This window comes from Clupea harengus, chromosome 17 (genome assembly GCF_900700415.2).
Source record: "Clupea harengus chromosome 17, Ch_v2.0.2, whole genome shotgun sequence".
Taxonomy (NCBI): Eukaryota; Metazoa; Chordata; class Actinopteri; order Clupeiformes; family Clupeidae; genus Clupea; species Clupea harengus.
Genome location: NC_045168.1, coordinates 17,811,706 through 17,822,516, shown reverse-complemented (window position 1 = coordinate 17,822,516; position 10,811 = coordinate 17,811,706). Strand labels below are relative to the sequence as shown.

Here is a 10,811-nt window from a genome sequence, read left to right as displayed (position 1 = left end):
TGACTTGTGTATTTGCTTACCATGCTTTTGAGAATGTACAATTGTCAAAAAGATACAAAGTATCTCTCAATGTGAATACCCTGTAATGCCATGGATACCAATACAAACAAATGAAAAAAATTTTTTTTTTAGTGATTACAAAGGGGTTACATCCGAATATATTGTTTTGGTAAAATGCTTTAAAGCTTAAATGTAGAATATAACATTCATTTTGTTGATTTGCATCTTTTCGCCAATCACTTGGCTGTATCCGCTGTCTGAGCATTGTTTTTGATTGGTTCTCTCGTCTGTCACTCAAAACGTAATGAAATTTAAAAATAAGTAATTCAAATTGTTACATTCCTTATTACATTTTTAAGGAATGTAAAAATTGTATCCTTCCCAACCCTGTGTACACGTGGCCTATTGGCTATTTTCGTCTGAGGTAACAGCATCCTGGGATGTAGTAGAGGATTTGTCAAAGTAAGAGACCCTAGGTCTAGAGTAGACTCTAGAATGCACCTCTCACCGCTTATTAAGGGAACTATTATTTTGCCTTTTGCCGGAAGTAAAAAGTGTCGTATAGTGCTTTCGGGGGAATGCTGACTGTTGAATGTGCTGCTGTCAGTGGAGCTACGCGTCTGCAGCATGGACGAAACTGTGTCGCTAGATTTGGCGGTGGAAGATTTTTCGAGCGAACATGATATCAAAACTCTTATTGAAGAGATGAATTATCAAGACCCTGCTTTTCTCATAGGAATATTTGTTTCTTTAGCGGTGGTGATCATCACTATAGGTGAGCCCTACCTCAAAGGAGTAAGCAATGTAGCATAGCTAGCCATCAGTTCAGATAACGGACTTAAGTTTAGCCTACTTTATCTTTCAAGTCAACCTTTCTTAGTGAGTCACTGTCTTTTCAAAATAGGGTAACGTTAGCTTGCCTGCCTGCCTGCCTAATGTTAGAGAAAACAGAAGTTTGGTGATTTGGATTAACGTGCGCAAACTTCCTGTTTCATGTTTATGTTGTCTGAGTAGCTTTCTATCTTAAGCCAGGTGTTAAGATGCTGACAGCTATGGTGTTGAATTGATCAGACGAGTGTCTCCTGTGTTTTAGTACTTCTCAAGTACTTCTTAGGTAGTAAGACCACCAGAAACGCCGTACTGTTGGTGGGACTCTGTGACGCCGGGAAAACGCTCCTTTTCAGCCGAGTAAGTAATGCACTCTTCCACTTGACCACCTCTATTACCAGTTCACTAACTGATGCAGTCCGCTAACTACCTCTACTACCAGTTCACTAACTGATGTAGTCCGCTAACTACCTCTACTACCAGTTCACTAAATGATGCAGTCTGCTAACTACCTCTACTACCAGTTCACTAACTGATGCAGTCACTACCTCTACTACCAGTTCACCAACTGATGTAGTCCGCTAACTACCTCTTCTACCAGTCCGCTAACTACCTCTACTACCAGTTCACTAACTGATGCAGTCCGCTAACTACCTCTACTACCAGTTCACTAACTGATGTAGTCCGCTAACTACCTCTACTACCAGTTCACTAACTGATGTAGTGACTACCTCTACTACCAGTTCACTAACTGATGTAGTCCGCTAACTACCTCTACTACCCGTTTAAGTATGTGTCCTCTGACTAAATGCCTTTGACTTAACGTGTTGTTTATATTTACAATGAATGTCTTTTTTCAAGGATTATATCAATATTTCAGCGTTCTGTTTTTCCAGCTGTTACTGGGGAGGTTCAAGCGGACTCAGACCTCTATAGCGGAAAACAGTGCCATCTATAAGGCCAAGAATGAGCGGGTAAGAGTGTGTGTGTGTGTGTGTGTGTGTGTGTGTGTGTGTGACTGAAGTGGGGTCTGAGCTGTGTGTGTGTGTGACTGAAGTGGGGGCTGAGCTGTGTGTGTGTCTGTGTGTGTGTGTGTGTGACTGAAGTGGGGGCTGTGTGTGTGTGTGTGTGTGTGTGTGTGAGAGACTGAAGTGGGGGCTGAGCTGTGTGTGTGTGTGTGTGTGTGTGTGTGTGTGTGTGTGTGTGTGTGTGTGTGTGTGTGTGTGTGTGTGTGTGTGTGTGAGAGACTGAAGTGGGGGCTGAGCTGTGTGTGTGTGTGTGTGTTGTTCAGTGACTAAGCCTGTCTCCTGTGCTGTGATGTCTTCAGGGCAGCAGCTGGACGCTGGTGGACCTGCCAGGGCACGAGAGCCTGCGGCCGCAGTATGTGGAGAAGTTCAAGGCCTCTGCCAGGTAAGTGTCAGTCGCCCTGCTGTACTCTCCTCTACCATACTTTACTCTCCTCTACTGTACTCTACTCTACTCTCCTCTACCGTACTCTTAGGTTTTAGTCAGTATCTGCACTCATATCCTACAAGGTGCAGGAGCTATGTACTCTCTGGGCATAGAAGTGTGGTGTAGAGTTATGAACTGTGTGTGTGTGTGCGTGTGTGCGTGTGTGCGTGTGTGTGTGTCAGAGCCCTGGTTTTTGTGGTGGACAGTGCCCTCTTCCAGAAGGAGGTGAGGGATGTGGCCGAGTTTCTCTACTCCCTGCTGACGGACAGCGTGGTGGCCAAGAACGCCCCCTCTCTCGTGGTGGCCTGCAACAAGCAAGGTGCGCTTCCCTCTGCCTCTAGCCTCTAGCCTCTCTCTACACAGAAGAGGTAGAACTAGAAGTCCTTTGTACTTACCAGAAGTGAGACCCAGAAAAATATGAAAATGACTTTTGACCTCAGAATTCACAATGTGTGTGTGTGTGTGTGTGTGTGTGTGTGTGTGTGTGTGTGTGTGTGTGTGTGTCTGCTCTTTATATCCTGCAGATATAAGGATGACCAAGTCAGCCAAACTCATTCAGCAACAACTGGAGAAGGAGTTGTGAGTATGACCTTCTGTTGACCTCCTGTTGACTTCCTGAGTGTCTGCTTTTGGGGTTGGGGGGGGGGGGGGGGGGGCGTTTACAAACACTTAAAAAAACACACAGATTTTCCAGAGATAAATAAACAGGAAATAACGTACTAACCGCACTGGCACCGTAAAGGACTGCTCAGCACAGTTATCGTCGAACTAAGAGACAGCTGCTGGTCGTCGATGTTTCGCCTCCTAATTACACTACCAAAGGGTAGCATGTATAGACTGAAAAGTAAGGGCCCATCTGTAGCCTGCGTGATCCTGTGACCCCGGCTGACCTTTGACCCCGGCTGACCTGTGACCCTTTGACTCCTGCAGGAACACGCTGCGTGTGACGCGCTCGGCCACTCTCACCTCTCAGGATGGATCAGTGGGCGGAGCTGTATACCTGGGCAAGAAGGGGCGGGACTTTGAGTTCTCCCAGCTGCCAATGAAGGTGGAGTTTATGGAGTGCAGCGCCCGCGGTCATCAGGGGGACGAAGGAGACGCGGACATTGAGGCACTGGAGAAATACCTGGCCAAGCTCTGAGGATCACACACACACACACACACACACACACACACACACACACACACACACACACACACACACACACAGACACACACAGACACACACGGGTTGCTGAGTGTGTGACTGAAGTGCCTGTGTGCACTCTGCCCCCCCCCCCCAACATTACAGTGCTTGCATCACATCATGTCAAGTCTTGTATCAAAGATTGGATTTTTACACAAAGGATAAAGTTGCGATTCGGTTACAATGTGTGGCTTTGAATGCTGGTAATGCTTCACTGAGGCATCAGTGCTTTTGTTGCTGTTAAAGTAAACTATTTGGCATCAGTGCTTTTGTTGCTGTTAAAGTAAACTATTTGGCATCAGTGCTTTTGTTGCTGTTAAAGTAAACTATTTGTTCCGTGAGTTCTGGTCTCTCTTCCTCTCGGCTTCCTGCTCCAGTTCATTTCCTTTCTCTGTCAGAGAGACCCTTACACACACGAGAACCCCTCACACACACGACAACCCCTCACACACACACACGACAACCCCTCACACACACACACGAGAACCCCTCACACACACGAGAACCCCTCACACACACGAGAACCCCTCACGCACACGACAACCCCTCACGCACACGACAACCCCTCACGCACACGACAACCCCTCACACACACACGACAACCCCTCACACACACACAACAACCCCTCACACACACACAACAACCCCTCACACACACGAGAGCCCCTCACACACACACACACACACACGAGAACCCCTCACACACACGAGCTGTAAGAGAGCCCCTCACACACACGAGAGCCCCTCACACACACGAGCTCTCCAGGAACCAGCTTGCAGGGAAGGGGCCGCATGAGTTCAAAGACTCTCAGCACAACAGAAGACTGGCGGAGTAGTTGTTGCAAAGCTGTGCCATTTGCTCAGCTTACTGGCCGTGCAATGCCAGTGAGTCCAGAAGCCCTATAGGATGCTGTATGGCCATTAGTTTGTGTGCTTTACAAAGTACTGGATTCAAGTTGTGTTCAAGTTAAAGTTAGTTATGAACTAAATATTTGTAGACATTTTTTTGTGTGAAACTACTGATAATCAATCATCTGTCGACAGTATTGCTGAGTTGTGTAATTATATGAAATAACTACACTGCTGATTGTGTGCTTATACGAGTTAATCGTCGGCAGGGGGCTGCAGTTCATTTTGAATGTGTCACGTGAGAAAATACGTGACGCCATCACTGTGCGACTTAATCGCTTCATGAAAACATTTCAAACAATTGAGTCAACACGTGGGGAAGTGTCATGTGTCAATTAAAACGTTCCTAAGAAACACTTAAGGTAGGACTCAACTATCGGTTCTATAAAAAGAAAATAAGCTTTAATTCGCTGAAGACATTTTTGTCGGAGACCTTCTGAGTAAATCTGGGTTTTCCATCTTATCTTTCAGGTCGTCTATCAACTAACGTTAGGGAGCCTATGGACCACTGGCAGTGGTGACATACTTTACCGTCTAGTTTTCTGCCTGTTTGCGTTGTTCTTAGAGACGGAATAGAGATAATATACGTAGATGTTTTTTGTTTTGTTTACGATTCTTGGTTATTCGGTGTAATGGCATGATTGATTAAATGAAGGCTGCGTGGCTATAACAGCATTAACAGGTAATCTAGGTAAAAGTCACGTCCGTTGATAACATAAGCAGACAGTATGGCCCAGACGTGGAGCGGAGGTCACTCTGCCCCGGTGTTATGCATTCAGTCCGCCGGTGGAGGCGAGGCTCTGCTGGCGTCCGGGGCGGAGGGGGGTGAGGTGACTCTGTGGAGCCAGGAGGGGATACCAGTCGCTCAGCTGCGGCTGGCCGGCGAGGAGGACGTCACCTGCACGGCCTTCTCCCCAGCAGCGCCGGGTCTCCTGTACGTGTCGCATGGAGATGCAGTCAGTGTACTTGACCCCAGAAACTTGAAAGAGCCCGTCGAGCATCTAAGTGGAATCGGTGAAGATGAAATCAACGGGCTGTCTTTTAACGACACCGGCGCCATGCTGGCTGCGGGCGACGACTCGGGCGCCGTGAGGATTGTGGAGGTACAAAGCGGGAAGGTTGTCCGGACGTTGCGCAGACACACAAACATCTGCTCGTCTGTCGCCTTCCGTCCCCAGAGACCGCAAAGCCTGGTGACTGCTGGACTCGACATGCAGGTAAAGGTGTGTGTGTGTGGAGCGGGAGGGTGCTGTTGAGGCAGGTAAAGGTGTGGGTGTGTGTGTGTGGAGTGGGTATATGCGTATAATGTTTAAGTATCAGTATTTATTTGTAATACCAAATACGTTAAAACAGCATGCTGTGCTAGATCTATCTTTCTGTCAAACTGTCAAAAAGTTTTGATGTTTCCAACATAAACCACAACTCTGGATTCAAAAAAAGAATAAACATAAGACATGTGTAGGCCTCCACACACATAGACATGTATATATGACATGTATATATGACATGTATATATGCCTATGTATATATGTCTGTCCACACAGCACAGGACTACATGGATATATGATATATGTCTATGTATATTGTTAGACATGTATATATGTCTACGTCCACACAGCACAGGACTACATGGTGAGGCTGTGGGGTATGTGTCAGTGGGAGATGTTGAAAGTTGAAAATATTATTTTATGAAAGTACTAGGCCCTGAGTCTGCCACTGGTGTTACCTTATATGATCTTATTACTTCAAAATATTAATAAACAGTGGATATCATCCTGAGTTTTCCACTGGTGTAGGCGGTACAGTTTTAAAGACACACGGATGGTAACCTGCGAAGCCTATACTGGGCACACTCAATATTATGTTAGATAGAGTAGCATCCAATATGCCCCATCCCTAGGGTAGCCGTGGTGACGGGCACGTGTCAGGTCAAGCTTTTCTGTCAACATAGTCAAAGTAAAAAATATAATGTTCCATGATCAAATTGGGTGTACAATAATGTGACCTGTTTCATTAAGTATGCTTCTCTGTGTGTGTGTGTGTGTGTGTGTATCTGTGTGTGTGTGTGTGTGTGGCTCGTGACTGCGGTGTGTGTGTATATTGGCATTAAGTATGCTTCTCTCTGTGTGTGTGTATTGGCATTAAGTATGCTTCTCATGTGTATTGTGTATTGGCATTAAGTATGCTTCTCTCTGTGTGTGTGTGTGTGTGTGTGTGTGTGTGTGTGTGTGTGTGTGTGTGTGTGTGTGTGTGTGTGTGTGTGTGTGTGTGTGTGTGTGTGTGTTAAGTATGCTTCTCATGTGTATTGGCATTAAGTATGCTTCTCATGTATATTGGCATTAAGTATGCTTCTCCTAGTGTGTGTGTGTGTGTGTGTGTGTGTGTGTGTGTGTGTTGTATATTGGCATTAAGTATGCTTCTCATGTGTATTGTATATTGTCATAGAGATTTTCACGTCATTTAATTCTGAGGAAGCCAAGGGAAGCCAGGCCACTAGGGGGCCCAGTTTAACCCCTCTGTGTGTGTGTGTGTGTGTGTGTGTGTGTGTGTGTGTGGCTCGTGACTGCGGTGTGTGTGTGTGTGTGTTGTAGGTGCTGCTGTGGAGTCTTCAGAAGGCGCGGCCGCTGTGGGCTGTGAGTCTGCAGCAGGAGCAGCAGGAGCAGCCTGGGAAGCTGTTCAACCCGCCGCTGGCCCACTGCGTGTCTGTGGCCTCCTGTGGAAACGTGTTCGCCGCCGCCGCCGAGGACGGCCGCCTGCACCTCATGCGCGTGGGCGCAGGCTCCCGCCTCGAGCAGCAGGGGGCGCTCCAGGCCCACAGCCAGGGCGCCTCGCAGGCCCACTTCCTCAGCTTCCTGTCGCATCCCTACTGGCTGGTCTCCGGGGGCAACGATGGAGTGGTGGCTCTGTGGGACGTCAGTGCTGAAGGGCTCCCCCCGGAGGCCAAGACCAGCAACAGCAGCCGGCCAGCAGCCAGCCGTAGGAAAGCCAGAGGCAGACAGAGGGCCAAACAACAGCAGGCCAAAGCCCGCCCTCAGGGCTCAGAGCAGGAGGAGCAGGAGGAGCAGGAGGAAGAGGAGAAGGAGGGAGAGGCCTCTGGAGGGAGTGTGTGTGCGGACTCAGGGGAGAGTGTGTGTGCGGACTCGGGGACAGAGAAGAAGAAAGGACCTGCTGTCAGCTTCACTCACTTGGACAAAATCAACTGGGTTTGTCCCGCGCTGCTCCAGGGAAAGCCCAGCATCCTAGTGGCTGATCAGAGCACTGACTTATATGTGTACCCCCTGACTGCACTCTAGCGCCCCCTGTGGACACCCACCTGGACTGCACTCTAGCGCCCCCTGTGGACACTCACCTGGACTGCACTCTTGCGCCCCCTGTGGACGCCCACCTGGACTGCACTCTTGCGCCCCTTGTGGACACCCACCCCCTGACTGCACTCTAGCGCCCCCTGTGGACACCCACCTGGACTGCAGTTCCTCAGGGGTCTAGCTAGCTGACTGGGTATGTGGTATTAGTAAGACAGACATTTCAGAAAATAAACTTAAAGACACACATCTGAATTGGGACGTGCTGAGACTAGCGGCATTTGATTGGATGTTTTCTGTGCTTGACTCCACCCTCACTGAGACACTCATGAGATGAGCTATGTTGAGTGGCCAGACTCTTCTGTGTGTGTTTAGTAGCTAAAGCTAATTAAAGCTAAAACTAATAAACAATGTGCTGCAACATTCTCTAAATAACTACATGGGTGGTGTGATGTGTGTGTGTGTGTGTGCCAGCGCGTTCACTCAGATCCTCCTGATGGGGCTCTGACTGCACCTCAGCTTTCCCTACTGGAGTGTGTTCAGGTAGAGACTCACCTGAACAGGTGGGTGGACATAGAGACAGGTGTGTGTGTGTGTGTTTGTGTGTTATTCTCCCTTTATTTTCAATAGATTCTACTGTGTGCCAGCTATTCAAACTGATGTGTGATTAAACGAGTTTATTTATATTTTGTGTTTAATGTGATCATCTGCCTGTCTATGGGACATTGGTATTGCTATATGTTATGCTATATGTTGTTGAACATACTTTGATCTACCATCTTTACCATTTTACTTTGCTCTCTCCCTTTCCTAAAAATGTAGTCACCCCAACCAGACCTTGAAAACGTGTGTGTGTGTGTGTGTGTGTGAGTAGTGAAGAGAGAGAGCAGTCACCCCAACCAGACCTTGAACACGTGTGTGTGTGTGTGTGTGTGTGTGTGTGTGTGTGTGTGTGCTCTCTCTCTCTTCACTACTCACACACACACACACACACACACACGTGTTCAAGGTCTGGTTGGGGTGACTGCTCTCTCTCTTCACTACTCACACACACACACAGTCACCCCAACCAGACCTTGAACACGTGTGTGTGTGTGTGTGTGTGTGTGTGTGTGTGTGTGTGTGTGTGTGTGTGTGTGTGTGTGTGTGTGTGTGTGTGTGTGAAGAGAAGAGAGAGAGCAGTCACCCCAACCAGACCTTGAACCCAGGTCTACAGTGTACCAAACTGACGCAACGCCAAAGAGCCAGGTTCGATGGTATGGCAGTCAGAGCACATACTCATCTGTAGTGAAGGCACTCTGTCACAGCAAGGCAAGTTTATTTATATAGTACATTTCATTCAAACACACACACATAGAGGCAATTCAATGTGCGGTACATACATAAATAAAGGACCATCCAAAGGAAAATGAAAGAGAAAATGTATTCTTGTTGATAATATATAATTAAAGTTATTTTAATTTAAAGATAAAATATTATGTAATGAAAAAGAAAGTACACTGTACATAAAGTTGTAACTAAAAGGGAGTAATAGTGATGTAATTACAAGTAAGGAGCTGTAAGAATAGAGAGCAGGTTTGAGAGCTCAATCATAGACACAAACACACACACGGTTATCTGGTGAGAGAGCCAAATATATCTGCATCAGCGACACAAACACACACACACACACGGTCATCTGGTGAGAGAGCCAAATATATGCATCAGCGACACAAACACACACACACACATCGGTCATCTGGTGAGAGAGCCAAATATATCTGCATCAGCGACACAAACACACACACACACACACACACACACACACACACACACGGTCATCTGGGGTACGTTCGTCGTAGGATTGAAGCTAAGTTAATCAATTGGCCTTTTAGCCCGTTAAGATTAGCGAGCTGATTGAGAACAGCAAATATCGGTTCGTTAACGGCTGACCCGCATCCTAATCATGTGGTTAATTTCAAGCAGGCTAAAGTTATCATGGCATTTGCGCGTGCACGTCCTACTTCAAAAGGCAGGAAAGGTCGATCACCAAAACCATGATTTTCTAACGGTATAATGGTTCTAAACTCAAAGAAAAGGGCTCTTTTTTTCTCCGCTGGCGAGTAGGAGATGAACATGAACGCTTATGAAGAATACAAGACCATAATCAGGGCAAAACTCAACACCACCACCGCTGTGAGAGCAAGGTGTGTTGGGGTGTTTATATGGTGATATCTATGTAAGAATAACTGACGGCAAGTGTCAGCTGGTACAGAGGTTTCCTCTACCGGTCTGAATCTGCATGGTTGCTAGTTCAAATCCCCTCACCTCCTTCCTCCATGTAGTTTTACATTTCCTTGGAAGTCGCTTTGAATAATAATTTTCTACAATAATGATATGCTATGGTGTACTAATAACACTCATATAATTATGAGTGCTTTGTTCTCCGCATCACCGACACTACACAAATGTACCACTCGCAAAAAAGCGCAAGACAGTCAATGTTCGACTGTGGTGTTTGCAATAAATGACTCGAGAAGGTCTTGTAAATTAATGATTCCTGTCGGCTGAATCGGTAGCGCTCATACAAGAATAATGGATCTTGGCGATCGCAAAGAACTCTCTCCCTCCGCTAATCTAACTCTAATATCAGTCCTTGGTCAATGGGATCCCTCCTTTTTCCGGGGGTGTGGCAAGCTTATCCAGCTACACTTAAGTTAGCCTGCCCTGGAGCAGGTTAGTGCCAGGGGCGGAGATCCCATTTCATTGTAGGGGGGGACAATACATGGTAAAATTTCGGAGAGTAATTCCGGGGGGGGACATGAAAAAATTGCTTTCACGAGAGCTAGCATAACTTACCTGCTAAATACCGAATTCTCAATAACATTTACAAACAGAAATTCGAAGTCATTTTTAAATCCTCTAAATGGCATTAAATGTACTAACACAAAATATCTACTCACAGACAAATAATGTCCAAAGTTCAAGAGAACTTGATGCTCAAAATAAGTTCTAAAACAGTTCAATTTGACCTATCAATAAGCCCCGCCACCAAGATTTACTGTTCCTAACTCGGACAAGTTATCCGAGCTGACTAGAGTCAATGGCAGCCATCAGTGTCAAAACGATATCCCAAGAGCCTCGAGACAACTTTT

At 46.7% G+C, this 10,811-nt stretch overlaps 2 protein-coding genes across 3 annotated transcripts; both read left to right on the top strand.

Annotated features, from left to right (window-relative positions):
- Positions 1–561: 561 nt before the first annotated feature.
- On the top strand, positions 562–3,807 carry srprb (SRP receptor subunit beta). The gene is made up of 7 exons (XM_031583813.2): positions 562–775; positions 1,094–1,188; positions 1,725–1,802; positions 2,156–2,238; positions 2,463–2,599; positions 2,805–2,859; positions 3,211–3,807. Exons 1-7 carry the CDS (start codon positions 628–630, stop codon positions 3,419–3,421), a joined length of 807 nt encoding a protein of 268 aa, XP_031439673.1. The 5' UTR covers positions 562–627; the 3' UTR covers positions 3,422–3,807.
- Positions 3,808–4,646: 839 nt separating this feature from the next.
- wdr53 (WD repeat domain 53) lies at positions 4,647–8,112 on the top strand. 2 transcript variants are annotated; one of them, XM_012834267.3, is made up of 3 exons: positions 4,647–4,737; positions 4,847–5,592; positions 6,967–8,112. In XM_012834267.3, exons 2-3 carry the CDS (start codon positions 5,104–5,106, stop codon positions 7,666–7,668), a joined length of 1,191 nt encoding a protein of 396 aa, XP_012689721.2. In that variant the 5' UTR covers positions 4,647–4,737; positions 4,847–5,103; the 3' UTR covers positions 7,669–8,112. The 2 variants fall into 2 exon arrangements, with proteins under 2 accessions (XP_012689721.2, XP_031440152.1); XM_031584292.2 differs by having other exon boundaries at positions 4,661–5,592.
- Positions 8,113–10,811: the final 2,699 nt, after the last annotated feature.